We start from the raw sequence: 26,479 nt of genomic DNA on the forward strand, positions 1-26,479 counted from the left end.
GTATAAGCAGCCATTATTAATGACAAGAAATGAATGGGCGGCAAGCCCTGCCACCTGAATCAACTTGATAATCTTTGCTCAGGTGCATTACTGCTTCCTTTTGACGGTCAAGAGACTTGTACATACAGAACTCGTCTGATGGATGTTGGGGGTTTGTTACAGGCGAAACCATTTTCGATACACATGGTCTCAACAGTCTATGCCATCTTTACAAGGCTTCTTGAAAGAATTTTACTAATCTATTACAGTACACTGTTAGTCCACAACAGAATCAATTCTTTCGAGGGTCATTGCAACCCCGTCTCCGTTGGAAATGATGCCTTGAGTCAATGTTATCGAGACACACTGGCCAATCTCTTTTCACATCATCATCGTGAGGTCTGCTAAGTCATCCATAGGCACATCAAGGCCCATAAAATCTCCTCCAGCATCTGCTAGTCCAGGATCCTCAAAATCCAACCAGGAGTTTAAATCTTGGCCTTGCCCAGCTAGATCCCCATTCAGATCATCCATGCTCGGAATCTGCAGGTGACTCAGGTCAAATGTTGCATCTACTTCAGGATGTGCTTCCTGAATACCACCAAGCAATGGTTCATCTTTGGCCTTCAAAACCCCTTCTACATGTTTTCCCAAAGAACCAGCAAGGGCTTGGGGATTCTCTTTTCCAAATAGACCATTTACAGCCTTCAATAATGGTGCAGTCTTTTGCCTGGGCTTTGTTTTGGTTTTCCTCTCACCTTTGATTGTGCCAAGGCACTGCCTGCCACCCTTATTACTATCGATTCTTGCAACAGCCTCCTTGCACTGGCTTTTCCCATCCCTTTCTCTTTCGCTCCTTTTCCCTTTTGTCCCTACTACAGTGTTTCCACTAACACCACTGCCAACAACATCTTCAAGAAAAACTTCCCTTTCTTTAGTTCTGGAAGACCATACATCATCTTTCTCTCTCATCCGTTCTGAAGAGGTTGCTGCTATGTGCCCGCTTTCAGAAGATTCCTTATCTGCCTTCTCAGCACCAGACAGTGAACTTGGTTGCCCTGCTCCTTCTAAATCTGTTCATCCCATAACAATGACAGAACAAGGTAAGACAAGGAAAAGGAAGTAACATTGCACGCACAATTCTCAGTAGAAATAGTGAACTCTTTTTCTGGGGTCTCATTTCAATACAAAGGTTTCATCTTGCTGTCAGGGACAGTTTCCCCCTCAATACGGAGGTATACTAAGTATATCAAGTGTGTCATGTGCTTGCCAAGGATGGGTGTGTGGTGTCTTTAACAAGAAGAAAAAGGGGGCCGAGGGGGAGTGCCTCAGATCGTGGGTCATGTTGACTGCTGACAGGAAAACTTCAGACATTTTTAAAAGGATTGCAGAGCGCTTTTTCCAACTCCACAATCCAATTATCAACTACCACCAAAACATCCCACTACCACAGTTACTCGAAAAGGTGCCCACTACTTAAAGAGCTTGCTTGATTTATCAGTGTGCGCGCGCGTGTGTGCGCATGTGTGTGTGTGTGTGTGTGTGTGTGTGTGTGAGAGAGAGAGAGAGAGAGAGAGAGAGAAAGATGCATTTGAGAAAATAAAGCTCTCTAAATATGAACACAAATTTAAGGCAAGATGCAAGTGTCTTATATGTCATCGATAAATCGCAATAAAACCAGCTGGCGATGTCCACACTTACACAAATGAAAATGTACTGCTTTATTCACTAATGAGAACAGCCCTCCAAATGCAGCAACAATACCAAGTACGATCTAAATTCCAGATAAATACAAAATTTATAGATATCTAGTACAACGCTTTGTAGGATAGTAGTGCCCCATCAATACAGATTTGACAAATATTTTATGTCTAGATGAACCTAGAAAAGTGCATAAACTCAGAAACAAACAGTGGACACTGACTGATATCCATAGTATAAACATATGCTCTCTCTCTCTCTCTCTCTCTCTCTCTCTCTCTCTCTCCAACAAAGTTAACTCTATGTGGAGGTGAGACAACAGGGAATCAGGGCAAATAATAACTCAATTTTATGCAGGGGGGGACTGCCAGATGGCTGGTTGGATGAGGAGGGGTATACAAAAGAGAAAGTCAATCTGCTTGAGCATGTTGAGTGGGATCAGGAAGACATACGCGGAATCCTTCAAAAAGGTGGTACAAGTAATGGTTGAAGACAAGACAACAAGGGTAAATCTATAAGCTGAAAGGTTCAAAGATCTGGATATCTGAGGAGCCCACCCCGACCCAACTCAAATGAAGAACCATTGAACTTTCCAACGAAGCACATGGGCTGTTTACCAGGACGGGAAAGCACTGATTAGGGATTCAAATCTAAGCCTAAACTGTGAGTCTTAAACTGCTGTAATGAAGGTCATCCTATGATAGGACTAGAACAAAGTTACGTTTTGTAATAATGTTGGAACTGCTTTACGCATTCCCCTTGGGCTTGTACTTAGTTTGACTTTGGATGTATATTTTGTCTCGTAGGCCCGTAAGGGCTTTCAAAGACAGTAGCCCTGGTCAGACGCAGAGCTACGACCAGGAGACGTGCCAGGACCGCACCTCTGAGTGGCCGACAGCACTCTATTGCCGACTTCATGCCTCCACTGCCTCATCCATCCTGATATCTTGCTGCTGCTGATGATGATGATGATGTTGATGATGATGATGCTGAGATTGATATATAGTCGACCATCGACATGACTATGTTGTACTTAGGACTTAGTACTCCCATTCTGCATTTTCGTATTTTGCATTTTGCATTGGTATGGATGCTCGTTTAGTAGCTCCACTACCACAGCTTGTTGTATCAAGATTTTCACAGTCTCATAGACCCATCGGTCTTCCGAAGACTTTAATAAACTTTCTTTCTTTCTCTCTCTCTCCCTCTCTCTCTCCACCCACACACAACACACGGGCACGCACACACACACACAGGAACATCAATCTATACGAAGGATTCACACCGTGTTTTTGTAAGGACTCCAGAGGTGATGGGAAGACGCAGCTGTGACATATAAATTGGCATACAAGCATTTCTGATCTCGATGGTATTTCAAGTCATAGTTGTCCAATCCCAGGCTCAGCAGCACAGGTTGGCTGTCAAGTGGCAGCCCAAGGAAGCACTGGGTATGAGGGGTCCCACAGCCCCACCCCATGCCATGCAAACCCCCTCACAACCCAAAAATCCGGCTCGGATATGGGGAGGGTGTCAATCAAGGCCTTACATCCCAGGACCACCTGCTCATATTATTGTATATGGGAATAAAGTCCCCAAAGTACACGAGTCACCTAGCGCATGCCGTCCGCTTTACATTAAGAAATATCAAGCCATTTTCACGCACAATGGGGGGTGAAGGCCACCACCTCCAACACAACATATAGGAGTGACTTAGTATGCTATCATTGACTTCCATTCGCTCTAGGAAGTGCCTAGCATATGTTAGTAGTGAGGGTACATGGGTAGATTCAGAAGTCTCAAACTGTTTGAATCTGAAACCGTGCGTTCTCCTTTAAAATTTATCCAAATTAGGAAACAGCGTTGTGTGCAGCATATTTCTTTAAGCTTTGGCATACCTTGCATTGATAGCCTGCATGCTTGAAGCTGTCTTTTTTTTAACTTACGTTGCATGTGGCAGCTTGCATAATACTACACCTAACAGGCTCTTTGAAGGCCATGTGGTGTATTTATAGTGTTGTATCTACTGAATTCAGGACACACACTACGCTCTCAAGACCCACAACGGAAGAACAGCAAGATCATTTCTCAAAGACTTGTTAAACTAACACCATTCAGGAGGATGGTACTCAGACGAGGGCTTCTCAGGGTGATCTCACATGTGTCCGTTTCCCTGTCTAAGGTCACTAGGACAAACTATGACAAAACATTCCACAATAGGCGATGTGCCATATGGACAGAGTATAAGTTGAAGCATCTAGACCGACCGCGACTTACAAAGAGGTTATTGGGAAGAGAGAGAGAGAGAGAGAGAGAGAGAGAGAGAGACTATAATCAGGGATGATCGATGAAGTTTCTGTACAAGAGAAAGCTTGTGCAAATGTTTCTGTATGAAAGAAAGCTTGTGCGAAGGGGGTAAACAAGAGTGCATCATGTCCTCAACCTAGTGATCAAAGTGTAGCGACTCCCAGTAGGCTTCTTGGCACCTTTCAACATACATGTCACATGGAGCGAGGGAAGGAAAAATGCCACACATATGATTGGTTGACATAGAGGAACAACGTCCCCAAGTTCCTGTCACGATTGGAATATAGAAACTTGGCCCACCAGAGATTAAAAACTAGCGTTAAGCAACAACCTAAACATTTGTCACCAGTTAACATATTACTATGCTACTCTTTGCTGGTGCTCTGGCAAGATCCCCAGACCCTAAACAGATTCCTGGTACCTATGTGGATAATTGAAAATTAGTGTCTTCAACGCATTCAAGCTCATGCACAAACAAACAGGCCTCCAGCATATAATTATTTAACATTTTGTGCCTATGGTAGACGTGAGTAGCTACATGCACACTTGGAGGAAAAGAAGCGTTGCATACATACGCTTGAAGTGGGATGGGATTTTGTCGAAGGGGGAACATTCAAACAACAAACCTGCTGCCTTTACATCTGAAAAACCCAAAGCAACTGAGTTGGCACCAACAAATGCTTCACCGGAGTTTTTTCTTTCTCCATCTTTTGATGACACACAAAATAGGATATCCTTCAGGCCAGCATCTGTAAAGCAACTCTGTCCAGTCTTCACAAAATGTCTCCATCTTGTCAGTGTTCTCTCTGCAAAAGTCAAAGCAGCAGCTTTGGCAGCCTTGGATGGTAAACTTTTACTCGCCGGAGCTCCTAAAACACCTCCACGGCAACCCTGCAAACCAGAAATTGCTTCATTAGGCCCATGTTCAGGAATCCAGTCGAGTTATCTCTTAAATTGACGCTTCAAGTTGCATAACTTTTTCGAACAGATAGACTTATCAAAATTAAAAATGGAATACTTGAAGGAGCATTCAAGAGTCCACGGATAATAAGACTGGTTGAATGCCAATCTATGCAGCTACCAGAGAAACAATGTCTTTGAACCACTTTTAGATAATGGGGTATCTCTTGCTCGATGGACCTGACTTGACAAAATAAATCCTTGATATATCTGTCAAACACTACTTTGCAAGCATTTAAATGTGGGCTTTTCTGAGAGTAACTAAATAATGAAGATTCCATTGCTCAATTAATACATTAAGAATTGAGGATCTAGAAAGAGGTAAAAAGCGAGTGAGAAATGAAACAAAAATTGAACTGCTTATAGAAGATGAACGTTTTACATGAGCTTTCCAATAATGAGGCTACTTAAGACCTTGTCCATGCTGCACTGCAGACCTTTCTGCCTCACTAACTTTTGATTTCTTGGGGAAAGTTAACTGCTGGATTTGACTAGAACAGAAGCCAATGTCTCACTGAAGTGGGTCATACACACCAGGGCTGCAAACCCCAATGGATCCACAACAAAGTTGCTTCTCCAAATCAATCTCTAAATTGAAGCAGCACATATCAACAACAGTAGTGGGAGAATTTTGCAGCATTGAAGTGGAGATCTATGAAAGACTCCATTTGTAGGAAATGAATTTAATGGAAGATTAGAAGAGTTGGTTTAGGGATTAATAGAAATGCAAGTCATCCAGAAATGGAATCTCTTCTCCTAAGTCATGATGCAGACCTCATGCTCATCTCCGAGAGGCAAGTGACAATGTTCATGTTCATTGTGCACCTCCACGCTGCCTGCTCCACCATCGCAGCAGCCTGCTTCACCTCCATTGCTGCTGACTGCTCCATCACTGCCTGTGTATCTACCTCAGCTCCCTCTGCTCCATCGCTTGTGCCTCTCCATCGCTCCCCCCTACCTCTGCCTCTGCCTCTGCCTCTGCCTCTTCTTCTCCATCGCTGCCTATGCCTACGCCTCTCCATTGCGGCTATACCTCTTCATCACTGGTACTGCCTATCGCTTCTCCACCTTGCATCTTGCCCCTGGCACCTTGCCCGCCTATTCTTCCCAGCTCCCACCAATGCAACCTTGCCCCATACAGTAGAGTCTAGTAGCCCCAACAAGTGGGCATTCCTCCCTCCACTTTATCCTCCGTCTAGAACTCTCCCACATGGCCCGAGATAACCAAAAGGACGAGGGAAAAGAGAAGCTCAAAGACAAGAAAGACAAGAACAAGGAAAAGGGAAAGGGCGATGAGAGTACCAAGGACCAGTTCAGCGTCAGAGCCCAACCAAAGAAGATCACGAACTTTTTCTCCGGTGACCCAAGCCAGGGGCAGCAAGGGACGAGACATAGTAGAGATCCAGAGTGCACGACTCAACAGAATGGATATCAGGCAGGCTCTCACTTGAGGACCACATACATCTCCTCTCTACTATTTGATGTGGGGAGATAGACCACTGGAGTGATGGTAGCAATTGTCAGACGACAGGGACTCACACAGACTGATCATGCTAGCACCAGCAGTGTTTGGTTACTGATTTCCTTCCTCGACAGCGCCAGCCCTCACCAAATCCAGATCCACTAACAGACGAGCTCATCTTGTCTAGCCTCAGCCAATCGGTGGCATTAGTCCCATAGACAGTTACACAGGTCTCATCACTAGGATGGATAGTTGATCGGCATTTGCCGGTTAGTGGCCCCGCCCCTTAGATTTCATTGTATCTTGTTTGTTTTCAATCTCATAGACCCTTCAGTCTTTTTCATACACGTTAATAAACTTTCTTTCTTTCTCATACTTGGTGGTATTCCTTCATTTGTCAACATAGATGCATCCTCTACCATATGAATGCAGTGGCATAACTAGACCATCATCATGTAACATAGGCTCATTCATGAGGATACTAGAGGATGGAAGCCATAGGTTAGACTTGCATTCACCAAGGCACCCACCTGGCATTGACACAGTTGAGGGTCACATCCTCAAAAAATGACACATCCTGTCCAAAATCGTAGAGTCAACTTTTGAGCTTAAAAACCCCCTGGCATTTACTTTTCCCTGTTTTTTTGGTCAACCCTAACCAGCCACCAATTTGGCTGCCATGGTGAAGGGGAGGCCTATATAAAGCTCCCAGTAATCCCTCATTCGTCATTCTCTACTTGAGCCTTTAGGAGAGTGAGAGAGTGGCCCTATGAGCAGCAGTTGAAATCATCTCTGTTCCTCAATTCGATGTTGAGACCTTTGTATCTTGTAAGATCGCAATCCTCTACAGCCCTGAGGTCTCCATGTAGGACATGCTCACCAGTATTGTCTATTTGCAGCAGTTTTTCTAGTAAAGAGAGCATGAATGCTCATGGGCACTCTACCTTCAGTTTAGTAGGAGCAGGACTTACATGAGAGCAAGGACATTTTGAGAGAGACTCTTGCAAACAAAACCAAAGGTAGCAAAGAGGGAAAGAAAAGTATGACAAAAAAAACAGACTATAAAAAACCAAATAAACATGGAAAATCACACTAGGCGACTTTCAAGTCTCCACTTAAACACTCTTCTATCGAGCAATGCTGAGAAGATTGAACTAGAACAACCAATGCGCAGAGACAATGAAATGTTTCGGTGAAATAGTTTTCGATATTTAAACGAAACGTTTCAGGATTTCCTTTAAAAAAACTGCACTGAAATGGCAAATTAGGTCCTTATTTTATGTGAAATAATAAGCGTGTTTAGAATATAATAGAATGACACACCTGCAGTTTTGGAGTTTCACTGAAACGTTTCACAATCCGATACGTTTGGTTTTTTCAAGAGCTCTGAAATACGTTTCCATGAGAGTATGAACCATTTTCTGGCTTTATGATAAAATGGCCTAGCCTCTATTCAAGTTTAAATTATGCTTCTCATTAGGCAGTGAGCATGAGTGTATTTTAGTTCTCATGATCCATGCATTAGTGTATTCTAGTTCCCGTGATCCATGCATGTTTGATAATTATTAGAGCTAAATTCGTGGAGATATTCCAAGTCTGAAAATCCACAAACATAATTGGCCATACATCAGTTTAAGACTGAACGTTTTTTAATTTGGATTCAACTCCTTGATGAGTGCTACGCCCTCACAGTATACTGCCCATTTTCCATCCTTCCGAGAAGCCTTGACGTTGGCTAATTCCGTTACCTTCTGGTTCAATTGAGCTCATGTGAGTTCCTGGGATATCCATATCTTGGCCATTGGATATGTTTTAATGGTTGAAATTACATTATACCATATACCTAGATGAATCTAGGAACATTCCCAAACTCATCCTCTAAAAACACAACATAGTGCAATTTCAATCTCATGATTGTCACTCATAAGATTGAAAACCATAAACTCCATCACCCATAGCAATGACTAGCTACTATGATATCCCCACTGACGTCATCAGCGCACAGCAGTGGGTGTAGAACATAGTATAAAAATATGCTCTCACACATACAAATCCACACACCTACACATACTTGAGCATCCATTTATACAAAGTCTTCGTGTTGAATTTCTGTCGGCACTCCGGAGGTGAAGGGAAGACTCAGCCATGACAAAGGCTAGCACTAAACGAGAAGGCTTATCAAAAAGTAGTCCAAAATCTCTTCCAAGCTGAAGTCTAAACAATTTCATTTTAGTCTCTCCCAAACGAGCATCTAAATCTAGCTGATAGAGCAACACACCACTTAAGATAGAAAGAATTATCGCAATACCAGTAGGCCACAACTTGGACGAAAACTTCACAAGGTGAAACTTGCATGTCCGCTCATACGGCAGAAGCATATACCTAGATGAATCCAGGAACATTCCCAAACTCATCCTCTAAAAACACAACATAGTGCAATTTCAATCTCATGATAGTCACTCATAAGATTGAAAACCATAAACTCCATCACGCATAGCAGGCACTAGCTACTATGACATCCCCACTGACGTCATCAGCACCCAACAGTGGGTGTAGACCATAGTATAAAAATATGCTCTTACACATACAAATCCACACACCCACACATACTTGAGCATTTATTTATACAAAGTCTTCGTACTGAGTTTCTGTCGGCACTCCGGAGGTGAAGGGCAGACTCAACCATGACGAAGGCTAGCACTAAAGGAGAAAGCTAATAAAAAAGTAGTCCAAAATCTCTTCATTCAAGCTACAACTGCTTGTGAAGTCTAAACGATTTCATTTTAGTATCTCCCAAACGACCATCTAAATCTAGCGGATAGGGCAATGCACCAGTTAAGATAGAAAGAATTATCACAATACCAGCAAGCCGCAACTTGGACGAAAACTTCACAAGGTGAAATTTTCATGTCTACTAATACGACAGAAGCATATTACATCATATCATGTTTATCACCAAGTGCATGCACTTTCAGCTTGTAAGATCGTCAAAGAAGCTTGATCCGTAAATCTCGTGAGTTAAGTGTAATGGTAGTATGTCCTCTAGAATGCTGGATACTAGTTGCTCTAGCATCCTCATCATCTTCAACCGTCCATTCAATGCTAGGCATGGCTGCTTTCGTATGTGTTAAAGTCTCACTAAAAGAGTGAGGACAATGAACCGGAAGGGTTTTGGACGAGAAAGCAAGAAATGATTTGTTTTCCGAGAATATCACAACAATTAGGCTGACGAATTTCAGAGTTTTCTTACCCTTGTGAACTCTCGCATGAGAGCCTTGCCTTTCTGTTTATCGCCCATTTCCTGGCTGTCCTAGCTTCTTCCACCTTCTCCAATTCTAATGCTTTCCATTTCAACAGTGCTCAGGAGAAGTCCTTGGCTGTCCATAATTTTGAGCTCTTAAGTTGCCTTGTCTGGCAGAGTAGTTGAATCCCAGCTTCAGTCATTTTGAAGGTGATACAGACTTGAGGACCTCTACTTTAAATGAAGCTTAAGGCCTGCATATCCCCGGTGATAGTCAAAGTCCCTTGCCACATCTGCTAATGTGTCTTCCCATTAATCTTCCGCCTTATACCAACCATCAAAGTAGTCCTCCCACCCTGATGTTCAAAATATTGAACCTTGTTGCTTTTGGTCCTTAAGATCCTTGTTCACTTCTACTTTTTACTGTCAAAACCTTCAGTTTGATCATGGATACAACTTCTTTCATTCTTGAGGAGACAAGACTGTCCACTGTCTTTTGAAGTGTTCCCAAGGTGACCTATGGACTACTCTCTTTTCTAGCCTATGACTCTGCATTTTCAAGGCACTTTTGAATTTGCATATCTCAGCTTTGAGCTCCAACTTCTCCTTTTGCAGTTGTAAAACTTGCTGATGTACAAGCAGAAAGTGGCCTACACCCACAGTACACTACCTCTTCCCATTTAGGTCATGAAGCTTCTGGATTTCTTTTGAAAGCCTTCACCTTTTCCTTGTTGTTCATGGTAATACACTAAAAAATAGGCATACACAATTACTATTTTGGTGTGGACTGAGCTAGAAGGCTGCTGGCTAAAGTAGAAACAGCAATGGCTAAACTTTGAAGCAACAAATCGAAAACCAGGAGCTTCCAACGGCACCTTGGCTACGCACTACATTTCATTTTTGCTCTAGAAGTCCCTGAAAATGTGTACACACTCAGCACAGCCGATCACTCTGTGGGTACATCAGGTGACTAGCTGTATGAGAAAAGCTCTCTTTCAAGTTCAAGTTACTATAGTAGCTAGTGAGCATGCACAGATTTTCATTCTTGAGATCCATGCATATTATGGCTCGTGTATTTATGTGTGTAGGAGCAGGTTACTTCTTGAATATTCAAGCAATTCCATATGACTGATCACTATAAATTTGAGACTCCCCCCAGGCCCAATCCACTGCCTCCCAAAAGGTGAAGATGTTGTCCATGATGTTGCGTTCTTGGACAAAACTTGTCTAAGTATCATGGATAAATGTCAAAGAGATGGGGACACAACCGCAAACTCAAGACCTTAGCTAGATCTGTGTACAGACTAGCGATCGGGCGCCACTGACGAATATCTAACACATGGTTGTAAGACACGTTAAGACATGACTCTTCAGACACGCTTCAGACACGAGTGTCTAAAGTGTCTTAAAGATAATACACGTCATTGTAATAATAAACATTTAATTAATATATGTATAAGTATACAAGTGTACAACTTGCTAGCATAGCTAGCTGCTAGATTCTACGAATATAATAAGCTACACTTAAACAATGCAAGAAGTAACAATGCACTTGTACAATGTACTCAAGACTTAAAAGTTAAAGTTAAGAGTCACGACTCAAGAGCTTGCAAGTCACAACTCAACTTTAAAGATTTAAACTGACAATAGAATCTTGATATTCAAATATCTAGATAAACAACTTAACAAGAGCCTAGAAGGCTACAATACACATAAATATCATGGCAACAATCTATCAATCACATGTGACATGAATGAAATATGCATCTTGGTACATATAATTGAAAGGAAACTTTCGACTCTCAAGATTCATCCTAATCCGAACCTATGAGGTCACTGCCACTGCTGGATCCGAAGTCCCCATCAATGATAGCATGGTTAAGTCAAACTCGATGTTTGTTGTTACACCCCACCCGCTAAAAAAAAAAACAAGAGTGTCTAAAGGAGTCTTAAGGTAAGACACGTGTCTTAAGTGTCTTATCATAAGACATGAATGTCTTAACAACCATGATCTAACAGTCTCCCCCTTTCGTGATCAAACAAATCCAGTCCCGACTAAGCAACTGGGGCCCGGGGCAATCCGGAGTTGAAGATTTCCTAGAACGCCGACTGTAGGGAGAATGAATGCACTCCCAAAAGCACCTGAAGGACAGTGTGAAGCCATCCTCACTTGGCCACTTCTGGGACAGAAAGTCGAACTGAAGCTGTTAAGGTTTGCCGCACACAGTGCGTCTACATTGTATCTCTACAAGTCTTTACATCCTGACAGACTACAGTCCTTGTAGCTAATAGGATACATCCAAATCCTCAACTGGGGAGCGCTGTTCAGCAACTCAGCATGGGAGCTGCTGCGTACAGCCGGTACCTCTCTGGTTGGACTTCGAGTGCTAACTCAGCATCTCAACCCAGGAGTGGCATCTGCATATGACCCGCAAAGTTGTATATCTCTACTATTACCTGTATTACAATTGTTACAAATATGCTATGCTGGAGAGCATCCCTGTCATGAAGAACTTACAGTTGTAGAGGCTCCAAGCCAGAAGGGACTGATCAAATATTAGAACTGCTGCTTGCTTATAGGATGCAGGAGGTTGAGTCAGAGGAGAACTTCACATTCAGATGGCCTGTGTACTGAGATGTGTGGATGGCACTACTGTTTATTCAGGAACGAATTTGCACCACTCTTAGATTTCCTAACCCATTCCAATCACTGGTGCATGGCCATCTTCCTTCTCGAGGTCCAGTGGCATAGAGACTGTCTTAGTGGATGCCCACTTTAGTGGCTCCACCCCTAAGCTTTTTTTATATGTGGTGTTATTCAGTCTCATAGACATTCAATCTTTGGAAGACTTACTCTGAAAATCTATTGGAACAGCCAGGCCACAAGTTTGGAAGCTACCTAAAAGAAATCTTGGAACATCACAGCAAAGTACTTGAACTCGCACAAAAAATAGCCCAGCAAATACTCACAATGTAGAAAGGTTTGTGAGAATTTTATTTCAACGGTTGTAATTGACCAGTATTTAGTTTAATAGTGGTCATCAGTCCCATAGATCCCGAGGGTTTCAAGAGGACTTTAATACAATCATAGCATATCTTCTCTCTCTCTCTCTCTCTCTCTCTCTCTCAAATGTAGTAGAATAGAAGAACCTCAAAAGATGTGATATTGCTCAGACATAAAGCAGTGAAAACATCTAGAGCTTTATGTGAACACTTCCAGTCACCACCTACTCTGTTCTGATCGATAAGTATAAGTTGGTGTTTTGCTTCCTATATGGAAATCCTAGAGCACTTCACATTACTGAATGTGTAGAATGTCTGGATAGTTCATTCCTCAAATCCACAGGAAACAAAAAACCAATCATCTAGTGAGGGATCTTCAACCTAGGGCAGATACTGTCAACCACAAAAGTAAAACCTACACACGCAAACTATATCAATACAAGGAGGCAAGGTATATACCACTCGTCTATTGCATGCAATCTCCACAAGCCTTAGCATTGCAAGTTGTTCGCGCTCCCTGCACATGATACATCAGACATCATCAAACAAAGCTTTTGTTTTCACATTGTTCATACCCACCCATGCAGTAAGTGGACCCGTGCATTGTAAAGTTCCTTCCGAACTTGCTATGAAATACCTCATGAATCACAATCTATGCAAACTAATCCAGCTTAATGGTCTCAGTAAGGCAATGAAAGCATTCCAACCCCTTAACAAAACTCATGTGCAAATATATAACATTGAAAGTAACTCTTTGATGTACACCTTATTCTAAATTAAGTTAGTGGACAGCAAAATTTCAAAAACCCAGCTACTACCATCACAGATCTGCATCAGCCATATCATAAATTGCTTGCTATTCAACCATTATATCTTTGGTAATTAATCCATAACTGTCTGGCCGGAAAAAAAGAAAAGGAATAATAATACACACCTTTCTTCTGTTGGCCTCCTATTTGAAACTGCTCTTTCCAGAGTTGTAAGTCTCTCTTTATTTGAATGTATCTGCAAGGCCAACCAAAAAACCACCAATTTCAACAAAGAACCTGGAAAATTAAAAAGCTCAATCAAAACAACTTAAAGCCTATTTCATCCCAACTCTCAACCTGCAGAATCCTTCACAAAATTCTCTCCAAAAGCCCGATGCTTTGAATGAAACACTATGATAGAGTCAAAAGACGATCAAAACCTGCTCTTTCAGTTCTACATGACATCTCTTTAGTTCCTCACGAATCTCCTCATCTTCCCTTGCAGTTAGATCCACCTGCTACACAACAGTTGCTTTGATGAGTTCTAGCCAATAATTATCCTCACATGGCAATCTAAACTATGCATGCTGCAGACACATAAGATAGCTCTGTGCCACAATCATTGTTTAGCTGGAAAGGGTATTTGCTCAATATTTTCTATATTCAAAAAATCTGGTATAAGCTTAAAGTTTGACAGAACTCTTTCTGTTCGGTGGACTAAGGTCATCCAACCTCATCATTTGACAGACAGACATGCTTCTTATTCACATTCCTTCAAGCAACAATTTCAGTAGTTAAATATCAGTATTTTCAGAGTGTATAGCCCCATGATAATAATAATCTCATACAATTTATGCTACAAGAGATAGCAAACGTGTGCATGGTTAAGTGTCATGTTTAGTTTCAAACCTATATATTTAAAATATATGCTGTACATGCATAGGTACACAAGTCTGGGTTAAATAAGTACAAAGACAGAGCTTCTTTGCAGAAATTGAGAAATTTGCATGAATGCACCCAAAAAGTATGCATTCATTTATACAAGCATGCAGATTAGGCGAAACACTTAGAGAGAGAGAGAGAGAGAGAGAGAGAGAGAGAACACACTGAGTCTGGATATAATCCAACACTTTGAAGCTCCAGTACAATCCTGTCATCCAGCTTCAGGCTTTGGTAGCAAACATCCCAGCCACTCAGCCCATAAACTGAACCAGAAGTCTGATCTTTGCCCTTGAACCCAGAGAGAACATATCTGTCATCCTCTTTCCTTGTTTCAGCCTTGACTGTAAAATTCCCAACATCCGTTTCTAAATGGAAAATATCATCTTCCTCCGATTGGTTGGATTTATGCAAAACGCCCATTGAATCCTGATGTCTACGTCCATTAGCTTCACCATACAGCACACTTTTTGCACACCCATTCGATATTTTACTGTTCCGTTGTCTAGCATCTCCATCTGATTCTGATTCCTGCTCCTCCTCCACCATTTCATTGTCACTCAAATCATGAGAAGATCCATCTCTTGCATGCACTAGCAGCTCATCATCCCTGCTGCCATCATCTGAATCACTCTCAATAATAAGAGCTGCTAAAAGTCTTTGAGAAAGAGGCAGCTCTTTGTCAGACCAGCCTTCACTTAACCCCTTTGTCCCATCCATACTAGCAACTTGTTCATCTTTCAAGCTGTTAAAAAGCTTAGAAACCATGCCTCCATTAACTTCCAAGTTTCCATTCGCCCAGTATAATCCCTTACCAGGAATAGTCATACCCGGAGATTCTGGAGGGGTGGCCAGCGTGGCATCAGTCTGAAATGCTCTCTCTGCCTCTTCCAAATCCCTCACCTTCACAACAGACCAAAAACTTGTATAATTATAGAGAAACAAACATCAGAGCATCACTAAGAGTATACCAGCGATTTGGCCAGCAGAAGTAGAAGAGAGAAACAAGGAAAAAACTTTGGAAGTGTGCTCACTTGTTTCCTCAAGTTCTCATGTTCATCAGGTGTCAAATATGCAAAAAAAGCCTCCGTTTGTTTCCAGAAATCATTGAGACAGGCTGCAACTGCAGGGCAAACAGCAAGAGCATGGAAACAATTATGTCCAACACCATCTCTTTATCGGTGCAAACATCAGAAACTTGACAAAACGCATAAACCAATCCTGCCATTCCCTCTTTGTATGAAAAAATACTGCTAGACATTCAAAAGCACATCAAAAAAGAAAGTGTTTCAATTTCACATAGTCTTTCCTCCTAATCAAAAAGGCATCCAAGGTACTGGGTTTTATGTATACATCAAAATAAATCTACCTTCATAAGACACCAAACATAATGTAAATCTTTGTACAAAGATTAAACCAAAAGAATAAAAGAGTGTGAGTGCATGGGGTCAGGGGGGAGTGTGGACACGTGCACATGTATACGCACGCATACGAGAGAGAGAGAGAGAGAGAGAGAGACTTTTAGGAGACAGCAGAAAACTAAACTAAACCCTAAAAAAGATAAACTACTTAATAAAGCAAGCAATGCTATGTTCTCGTTAGAACCTAAGAATAAGCTGCCATCCACATCTCATCACAAAAGAAAGCTCACCACTAGCATTTACTGCAGCCTGGACCGAGGCTACCAAGTCCTCACGATCGTCATCTGACTCGCCTGTCATGTAGTCAGCAGAAACTCTTGAAGATATTAACCTCTAGCTTAACCTTTGAAAATCCTAAAAACTGAGCCTTAGATACACAGTTTAGGTCAGAATCTCTTTAAAAAACATGTAGAATGTATGCAGCAAGAAATATAATATAGATTAACTGACAGAAATCCATAAAGAATTCTCCTTGATACCTGACATATCTCCAGTACCACTGGCCGTAGGTCGGCGTGGCCTTGTTAAGGGCTTGCGATCCCCGGTCCCCTTCTTCATAGGAGGCCGTCCTGGCTTACTGCAAAAATGAACCGTCACTTGGAGTATCTATTGCAAACAAATGTCATCGCATAGTAAGCAAGTTCGCACCTCCAATCAATCCATCCCAGAAGACCTTTCCCATTCCAAACCATTAACTAACTGACCAAATGTTCTCTAAGTAATTGCAAAAAGAGTGAAGCTCGTAAAACTGCCCTTAATCTAGAGACAAAGCCGCACCCCTGAATAAACCTTCAATTTTTAAACATAAAAAAGAGCTAGCAGATAAAGAGTTTAATAAATATTCGATCCCCCTCACAGCACTAGAGAGAAATTAGCAAGAAAATTTGTATTTCTCTTCCTTTAGTATAAAAAAGTTTCGATTGGTATCAAATAATCCAATCCATGAACAAACAACCCAAAACTTCATGAACATTCTTTATCAAGTAGAGAAGATATTTATCCTGACTTACATGTCCACAGATTTCTCAAGCTTCTCCATCTTCTCCAATCCAGGCCTTGCACTTCGTAACTTCTTTGCATTGGGAGAAACATCCATCTTCTCAACCTGAGGTACAATTGAACTTTCTCTCACTGCCAGCAATCCCCCACTGCGTCTCCGCACACCATCACCACCCTCTTCCTTGGATCCTAAACGAGACTTTTTCCCTGGCAGAACCAGAGACCCCATTTTCTGGCTGACAGCTGCAAACCTGAGCTCAGAATCCCCATGCTTTTTTCCTTTCTCCTTGATTTTAATTTCACCACCTTCTGAGTCATCACTTTCAGATAGCCCTGGAGAGGGGGTAACCCTTTCAGCCTTAGATTTGTTTTGGGATAGTGTGGCATTGGCAGCAACTCTTCTGGCAAATCCTGCAGCGGCTGGTATACTAGGGCTGTTTCTTGATCCCATGGTGCCAGTGCCATCACGGGCAGAGTTACCTTCTCCCACATTGACTAATCCGTTTTTACTAGCTGTAGGAGCAACAGGTGGCACTCTCCTTGCTATACGAGCCATCTTTTGAGGCCTTTGCCCCACCCATTGTTTTACGGGAGGAGATGTTGACCTTGATGGTGCAGCTCGCTTGCGATTGGAAGGGGCAACAGGAAGTTGAGGTCTGCTTGGTGCCCGGTCCCACACATCAACAGATGGAGGAGGTCGTCCAGCATGCAAAGACGTATTCACTGAAACAGCAGTACTAGATCGAGGACCTCGTGCAGCCTTTGCCTTGGTGACTGTTGAAGGAATCGGCAGAGGACCTTCTTCCCTATGTGATGGCCTGCAAAATGTCCTGACAATTGTTAAATTTGGCAATTTCGATAGTCTCGGCTATTTATAAACTGTCGTTATTACTGGCCCCCTACAAACATGTCATGTCCAAACCCATTATCCTAAGTCAAAAGGTGATGCTTTGGCATTCATACATCATTCACACAGTTCAAAACTCAATCATGCATGTATCAGACTAGCCATAACGACATCTCCAACTCCCAACAATGGCAACACCCATTGCTGTATACACTTAAGCATGCATTGCATGCATGCACACACACACGCAAAACCAGTACTATTAGCCAGGACTAAAAAGGCTAACTTACTTAGCACTATTTTTAGGGAGCGGCCTCTCCTTCTCGATGAGAACAAACCGATCCCCCTTCTCTCCTAGGGAAGCTGAGCCATCAGACCCGCTCCTATTTACAGAGCGTATTGCCACCCCATTTTGCTGTCCACTTTCTACTTTATGCATAGATACAATGCCATGCACTGGGCCAGACCTGCAGACACAGCAACAAAACATGATAATTCATTGAATGTACCTCATCAAGCAGATGGTTGCTTTGTAACTTGCATATGATGTCACAAAGTATATGTACATGGGCAGTTACAGGGGTGGGTATAAAGCATGCATTTTTTTCAAAGACATCACAGAAAGTTTTTCAACTGAAAATCGTGCCCAAACAATGTTAAGTAAAGACGAAAGGCGAAATTTCATAAAGTCTAACCCTGTACTAAATTTCATGGCGTCTAACCAAGCACTAAGCTTCCAACCCTTCCACAAATTATTCGAGAATCTGTAGCATTTCATGCAGGGATGCAAACATCCTTTTGTAAGATAAGATTCTACTTTCCATCTTACCAAACCAACTCAGCTCTCCTAAGATTCAGTCAAAAAGGGGGGGCACACCACAAAGGTGGGTGGCCATGCATGTTGATCCACTATGCAACATAAGCATGGCTCATGTTTTGTACTTTGCACTTGTTCTCCTTGTGCCGCAATCTGTATGCTTCCATGTGAGTGTGTGCATGATAGATGAACACTCAGATTTGAAAATATACATGTAAGGTAAATGTCAGCATAATCAACTGATTTGATAGATATCTCTCTGCATAATCCACATATTTCAAGCAAACAAATTATCATCCTCCTAAGCAAGCCTGCAAAAACTAATGCCTATACTCGTGCATAAATTCTGAGAGCACCAAAACCAAAGGCTCAACTCCTCCACAAGGTTCCAAGCCATTAAGTCCATGATGGACAGCATAGACTAGCTATTGGCATCTCCATAGAGTTTTTCAAAAGCAATAACGATGAACATACACTCACACATGCATATCCCAATGCACACTAGCATGTAATGATACAAGGATCTTTTAAGGATAGAGAAGGAAGAGCAGACTTGGTCATAATGAAGGGTAGCACTTCTAGGTAAGGCTAATGTTTCAAATCGAATGAACACAGATGTAGGCATGGTTTAATGTTTCTCTAGAAGTAGAGACGTGAGCAGATAGGTAGAAGAAAATAAAGAAAGGTTGGCGGACGAGAAAGATGCAATGTTCCTTAAGTTCTACTATTTAAAGCGGTGTCGTAACGAATGCACAATGTTACAAATTGAATGAACACAAATGTAAAGAAAAATGAAATACCCAGCTTTTCGTCAGTTAAACCTGCTTGAATAGAGACCTATTATGATATAGTATATGAGTATCATTGGAAAGAATTGGGATCATCATTAACTATATTCATAGATTTTAATATTTATTCTATGTAGAACTTACCAAACATTTATGTCCTCAAGCATAACTTGGGAAAAATACTACTCCCTTTTTTCGGTTTTCTTTTGAAACACAGATATTTCGAAAGACTCATAATGTCTTTAAGCTAACCAATAAAATTTCTTACATGAGAAAGCAGAGAGTGCATTTCAAAACAATGCAGAGAGTGCATTTCCAAACAATACAAAATTGGCAGACCCTTCTACTTTAGGGTCGTCGTTTATATATGATTGTCTCAAAGCTACCATTTTTGTCAAAACTTCCCTAGACTGTAATCAAATTCTTGGTAGAATTAAATATACATGTAAATCACGTGTTTCATTGATATGGACTTTTCCATACCCTTAAAAGCCACAGATGCAATCAAGCTTGGGCCAAGACTAGTGTTAGGACCATCTTTGGAAAAGCAAAAGGAAAGTCAAATATTTGCCTCTGCTACATGAACAGCCTTAAGGCTCAATAGATCCCTGCAAAACGCTTCATGCTACTTCGAACACTATCAGTACTAATAAAGAGTCCTAAAATTTTTAGTGGTATTTAGCTACTTATTTGACCTTTCGTAAGATTGCTAAAAAAAGTGAGCTTTCACAACATCAAGCTAAATCCCAATGCTCTTAGCTTGCTCTGTAGTGTACAGTTTGTGATAAGATCCACTGCACCCAATATCACCAGAAACATTTCTGGATAGCAATCTAAAAAGCCTTCTTTTAAAAAGGTTTTGTCCCTCCAGGAGCCAACTTTTGAAAAACGTTTCATATAAAGTGAATTTTCGTAAATGTTGATAATTGTGTACACCTAGATGAATCCAGGAACATTCCCAAACTCATCCTCTAAAAACAAAATACAGTGCAGTTTCAATCTCACGATAGTCACTCATAAGATTGAAAACCATGAACTCCATCACGCATAGTAGGGACTAGCTACTATGACATCTCCACTGATGTCATCAGCACCCAACAGTGGGTGTAGACCATAGTATAAAAATATGCTCTCACACATACTTGAGCATCCATTTATACAAAGTCTTTGTACTGAGTTTCTGTCGGCACTCCGGAGGTGAAGGACAGACTCAACCATGACAAAGGCTGGCACTAAAGGAGAAGGCTAATCAAAAAGTAGTCTAAAATCTCTTCATTCAAGCTACAACTGCTTGTGAAGTATAAACGATTTCATTTTAGTCTCTCCCAAACAAGCATCGAAATCTAGCTAATAGGGCAACGCACCATTTAAAATAGAAAGAATTAACGCAATACCAGCAGGCCCCAACTTGGACGAAAACTTCACAAGGTGAAATTTGCATGTCCACTAATACGGCAGAACCATATACCTAGATGAATCCATGAACATTCCCAAACTCATCCTCTAAAAACAAAACATAGTGCAGTTTCAATCTCACGATAGTCACTCATAAGATTGAAAACCATAAACTCCATCACACATAGCAGGGACTAGCTACTATGACATCCCCACTGACATCATCAGCGCCCAATAGTGGGTGTAGACCATAGTATAAAAATATGCTCACACATACAAATCCACACACCCACACATACTTGAGCATCCATTTATACAAAGTCTTCGTACTGAGTTTCTGTCAGCACTCCGGAGTTTATAATTGTGTGTTGAAACTTCAATCTTAGTGTTTACATAGTCATGTCAAGCTGTGCAATGTGCATCATTTAAGTAGAAAACATTGCAAGATATGCACATTGCAAAACAATAGGGTGTTTGATGTTTGATCCCCTTGTTTGCTGTTTTGATGAAATATTTTTGCCTAGAAACGTCTTGTGGATGCCTAAACCCTAGAATCGCACTATTGCACCTTAAGCTGATTATTTACCACTTAAAGTATCTTCCCAGGCACATCACAAAGCAATCAAAGCAACATATTATAGCCACATAGCACACCAAAATGGTCCGATGCCAAGGCATGTCTCCCATCACCATCGTTCTGCTGTTGAGTTGAATGTCTGCAAACTTGTGACTAAGCAGTGCAGATGCACTACGCACCAAAACAGAAATGCATTTGCATATATGCACATGTTTATATCGTGCCTGCCCACTGTGTCTGTCTGTGTATGTGAGGGTGTGGGTGCAAGCTAAAAAGCTGAATGTCCAAGGGAAGTCCAACTTAGATCCCAAACTCAAACACAAGTTTTGCAGTCTTGTTAGTCTATGTCCGACGTGTCAAGCCATTACCTGCATGCAAGCATGGCACCAGACTAGACGAGTGTGAATGCCCAACTCATGCCATCACTATCCATGGATAGGATAAAGTTACGCATATAAAGTTTTATTTTTGACAGACAAATATGCCACGTTTCAATCATTTCATCAAGTAATTCACCGAGCGATCAGTCATTTCGCAATCCTGTGTAGTAAAATTTAGAGATCATGATGTAATAGTATGGAAAGTAATCCTCCCAAATCCTCAATGAACTTCCGGATCAAGAAACCAAACGCCATTCTGCTCCCATAGGATTCTCCCTTGATCCCTTTAAAAAGCCTTGAACTAACAAGAACTCTTGTGGTATCTATTGGCCGCAGCTTTATCTTTTAATGCAGGATTCTTGATATATGCAACTTATTTGCCTCTAAATTATGCCTCTCTTTTAATATCCAAGCCAAGCTTCAAACATGGTTGGACTACTCCCACACAATCTCTAAATCCTGAAGGAAACAAACACGTAACACTTCATAGCAACTCCCAAAACAATCACTTGTTAACATATGTACCTGGATAAACTCACCTGAAGCCATGGCCTTCACTTGGCCTAGACCGATTATCAGCATTATTTCGGTGTTGAGATCCCCACTTGTGCTCCCGCTCTACTTCCAGAGTTCCATTGGCTGGAGTCGCTATCGTAGTATCAACTTTGTTTCCAGACCTTCTACCTTTCATTTTAGTTTTCTCCCAGCCTTCACTACTAGTAGAAACCATTCGATCCTTGTCATCAATTGAACCAGCAAGGGAACTGCCTGACTTGAAAGAATCCCTGTCTCGATCCGCCAAACCCGATGATCTCTGAAAGCCAGAACTATTTGCACGTCCCTCAAGCTGAGCCAATAAAACAAGCAAGCCTTTTTGTTCATGCCAATGGCCAAAACAAAACCAGGAGTATGACAAGCATAGGTGAAAAAATAAGCTTTCATGGGGAGAGAGCTGTGATGAGCTTTCCAACCACAAAAACATAACATCTCTTGGGTATCCATGAAGGGAGCATACAATTATGCTCCACGCACATAAAAGACCAAGCATCTACATTTATACATTGTCAACAGAAAACAAATCAAAGAAAACCAGTATAAAGCCTGCTATGGTAATGTTGAAACACATATAAGAGTACAGCTAGCCAGAAAGTCACCTTTACAAATGAGAATGCTCAACTTCTGTACTCTTGGCAAGAGAGAATTTAGTACATAACAAGAATAAAGGTAGGAAGTCTTACCCGCACATCTACCATGGATGTACGTACACGCTTATTAGGGACACCACCCTTGTTCTTATCCTCTGCTTTAGGTGTACCACTATCTGCAACATTTGCATGAATAGGGGATGCACTTCCAGTCATTGCCGGTCGTTCCACTGATAAAGAAGTGACTGGCCGATCATGAACAGAAGCATCGGGACGAACTCGCCTTCGAGTTTGAGGGGGGGCTCGGTACTTATCGAGCTTTGCCATGGCATCTAACAATGCCCGAGATCTCTCTCTGACAGATTTTAAACTCGTCGTAAGCTTAACCAAGAGGAGCATCACTCCTTAAATAAAGAGAAGCAGTGCATATGACAGAAAACACATTTTGTTGCTGATTATTTTTAAGCCATATCACCAGACTAGAAAGCTAGTTAATGTGGACTGCAGCCTAAAAGTCTAGTTTATATGTACCTAGCCCTCGCTGCAATCTCGTACAGACTAACTTTGATCCGTTTAAGCTCTTCAGGCGCTTGTTGTTCGAGAGGCTTTGACTGTAAGGTTCCATGCATTTGTTCTTCAGCTGAAAGGCCCACAGCAGCATTGATTGCTCTTCTTAACTCCAACTGCCGGGCATATTTTTGTTCCCCTGAATTTACCGGATCCAGTGACAGGACCTGTGAGAGGGGTTGAAGCTCCCCATGTCCTGAACTGCCGCTTCCAGGAAAGCTTGCACCTGCCATTCCTTGTATCACCAAACGGCCATCATGACTATCTCGAAAGCTGGATCCCCTTTCAAGATTTGGACCGCTCGAAAAATGACTTCGATGCGAGTTGGAATATCCAAATGGTCCCCCATCTGGACTGCTAGAGCTAATTTCAAACCGAGGATTCACTGCCATTTCCTTTTATGCACCTGCTGGTGCTCAAACACTTATTAACTCATGATGATATCCTTCAGACAATGAGCACTAATCCCCAAAAAAGGAGCTTCACAGGATGATCTCAGCTACTCTTTGTCACTCCAAAGCCATAAATATAGCCAGCTCTTCATCCTGTAGAAAGTTTTGCAACATGACCATAATTAAGGAATGCTTGATATATGAAACTGATGCAACCCACAGAAACCTGTCTTATAACAGGAGAGCCCTTCACGTATATTGTTCAAGGTGCCCATTCAATGTCCTTTATTACGATCTCCTAAAGGCAACCCTATTATATGCGAGGATCATGTACGAGCACTCAACAATCCTGCCATTCCATGGCTAGTTACTTGAATAGCATCGTAGCTCAGTAATGTCAGCTCCACAGCTAAGTGAGAGAGTTCCTGCGCCAATATTAACTAGTCGACTTACGTGTGACTACAAAAAACTAAAATCGATCGATGGAATACGCTGCGATGAGTCACTTAAAAAGGGCCCTTCTCATAGTAAAGGGAACTTAGTTGATGTTGAAATGATTTGCCTTTCGTCTATACAAAATTTAAATTTGATTCTGAGAGTCATTAAAATTTGCTGCGTTTGGAAATTTTAACACTACAATTATCATGAACTTACAAATTCCCACGAATTACGCCGCCCGATCACGTAATGCGATTTCGTAAGTAGGACGACAGTCGCATCGAGACTGTCCGGCGCGAGAAACGCGATCGGGAGGGAATCCTCCAACCTGCGCAGACGAGAGCGAAGGCAGGGCCAATTGCCTTGGGAGGTGGAGAGTGGAAGAATTGCGCGCCCAAAAATGGCAGAGACCCAAATGAGGGGGTGGGAATGGGCAGCGATCGGAGTGGAAACTGAGGGGTGAGAAATTTGCAGGGGGGAGGGGAGATGCAAGGCAATGTGTGGAGAGGGGAGAAAACGATCAAGAGGAAGGAATTGGAGTAGGAAAAGGAGGAGAAGGGGGAGGAATCGCCATAGCCATAGCCATAGCCAGGAGCAGCAGCAAAACTCAGAACAAGCTCAAAAGCTTCAAAAGCTTTTTAGCGCACACACAAACTCAGCAAAGGGGAAAACAACAATCATCATCATCGTCACCATCATCATCATCATCATGGTCAATTTACCATGAACATCAACTTTCTACTTCATCTTCATCATGGTGAATGCTCACTCCCCCGGTTAGATTCCTCCTGCCTTTCAGTGAAGAACACCCGCTGCCTGTCATTGAAGGCCACAAGCATAGTTGCCCGTGTGTGTGTTTGTGCGCACGTGCATGCGTGCGTGCGTGTGTGTGTTGCATCAAGGGAGGGAGAGAATTGTAAGGGCAGTCAAGGTTGAGGGGGCGGGACAGGTGGGGGGGAAGTTTGGGACTTCATCTTTCCTTTTCGCAAATTTGACACTCTCATCAACCTCCACAAGCTTTTCTAGCCTCCCCCCCAACAACTCTGCAAGGCATCCGAGCTCCTCACCTCACCATACATTGGCTTGTCCACCAAATGCAATCAATCTTCAAAACATAATAGCATAACGATTCAATAGTAAATGCCCAATAACATTTTCATGCTTTATAGAGAGGGATCCTTAATTCCCTTGCACCTTCCCCTCTTGAAACATGGATTAAAATGAGTGATCGATCCCATGCCACTAAATTTTAAATAATGACAGCAAAGTCTCTCTCTCTCTCTCTCTCTCTCTCTCAATTGCCTCTTGCAACAAGAATCCATAGAACATACCTAGCCTTTGATGATGTTGAAAACGTATCATCAAAGTCTCAGTCAAGCTAAGAACTTGTAGCTGCCACAGTATTCCACTACTCTTTCAAGATAAAATGAGATCTAGTTGATTTGTAGGTCACTATCTACCCTAAAGTCTCTATCAAAGTCTATAATTTGAGGTTGAGCTATAGTGTAGGAGCACACAATCATCGTTCATACTCACCCTTCCTTGGACAATAATGACAGGGGGAAAAAAAGGATCCCCTTTCCTTTCAAAACAATCTCTCATTGCTTTGTAGCTCACCTTGTCTTTTTATGAAGGGGCCACCCTTATTCTTCTCTAGTTCATGATCATCATCATCCTCGTGCGTGCGTGCGTGCATGTGTGTGTGTGTGTGTGTGTGTGTGTGTGTGTGTGTGTGTTCACAAAAAATGTGTATGTGTTCAAGTCCTAGAATTCACTTCTAGAAACTAGGTGCAATTGAAAAGCAATGATAAGTGTCTAAGTGCAAGTGTTCAAGAGACACCAATAGGTTTTGGTGTTTATTACAACATGGTATTGTCACGTAGATGTTTGAAAAAGGGTCCTAAACCACTTATGGACACTAGGTGGAAGTAGACTAGATAGCTAACGCAGGGTAAATATAATTTTCTTTTTTAGAAAAAGGGTCCTAAAGCACGTATGAACACTAGGTGGAAGTAGACTAGACACCCAACACAAGGTGAATATAAATTTTTTTTTGGGAAAAAATGTAATCAAGGAAGTTGCACCAAAACCACCAGTATATATATGATATCTGCCATCATCCCACATTAGCAACAACAATAATTAGTCTATGATGCAAGGCAGGTCAAACTACTTGTTATCAATGTCCAAAGTAAACAAAGAGTTTTAAAACAATATTAAAATTTATAGAGTAAAAATTTATATCGATGTCTAGAATAAACAAAGAATTTAAGCAAACCATTTAAATGAAAGAGATTCTAAAATATGCATATTGCCACCTCCAAGGGGCAATTACATTATACCATGGACATATGCCAATAAGAGACATATTAGGT

General features: G+C 41.8%; 1 protein-coding gene across 2 annotated transcripts in view; it reads right to left on the minus strand.

Annotated features, from left to right (window-relative positions):
• LOC147884087 (uncharacterized) overlaps window positions 1-24,729 on the minus strand; it is a 24,767-nt gene extending 38 nt beyond the window's left edge. The window contains exons 1-15 of one of the 2 annotated variants that reach the window (XM_087398253.1): window positions 24,321-24,729; window positions 23,239-23,819; window positions 22,801-23,062; window positions 22,102-22,409; window positions 17,896-18,072; window positions 16,770-17,576; window positions 16,239-16,336; window positions 15,990-16,052; window positions 15,373-15,461; window positions 14,507-15,241; window positions 13,840-13,914; window positions 13,585-13,655; window positions 13,110-13,167; window positions 4,611-4,875; window positions 1-1,052 (exon numbers count right to left, since the gene is read on the minus strand). The exon at window positions 1-1,052 is cut by the window's left edge and continues 38 nt beyond it. In XM_087398253.1, coding sequence (XP_087254379.1) covers window positions 361-1,052; window positions 4,611-4,875; window positions 13,110-13,167; window positions 13,585-13,655; window positions 13,840-13,914; window positions 14,507-15,241; window positions 15,373-15,461; window positions 15,990-16,052; window positions 16,239-16,336; window positions 16,770-17,576; window positions 17,896-18,072; window positions 22,102-22,409; window positions 22,801-23,062; window positions 23,239-23,666 — 4,128 coding nt within the window. In that variant the 5' untranslated portion in view covers window positions 23,667-23,819; window positions 24,321-24,729 and the 3' untranslated portion in view covers window positions 1-360. Of the gene's footprint in view, window positions 1,053-4,610; window positions 4,876-13,109; window positions 13,168-13,584; window positions 13,656-13,839; window positions 13,918-14,506; window positions 15,242-15,372; window positions 15,462-15,989; window positions 16,053-16,238; window positions 16,337-16,769; window positions 17,577-17,895; window positions 18,073-22,101; window positions 22,410-22,800; window positions 23,063-23,238; window positions 23,820-24,320 lie in introns of both variants that reach the window. The other variant, XM_087398252.1, reaches the window with a different exon arrangement.
• Window positions 24,730-26,479: the final 1,750 nt, after the last annotated feature.

Source organism: Dipteris shenzhenensis, chromosome 27 (genome assembly GCF_047967505.1).
Source record: "Dipteris shenzhenensis isolate YYH24624 ecotype China chromosome 27, Dip_SZ_1.0, whole genome shotgun sequence".
Classification (NCBI taxonomy): domain Eukaryota; kingdom Viridiplantae; phylum Streptophyta; class Polypodiopsida; order Gleicheniales; family Dipteridaceae; genus Dipteris; species Dipteris shenzhenensis.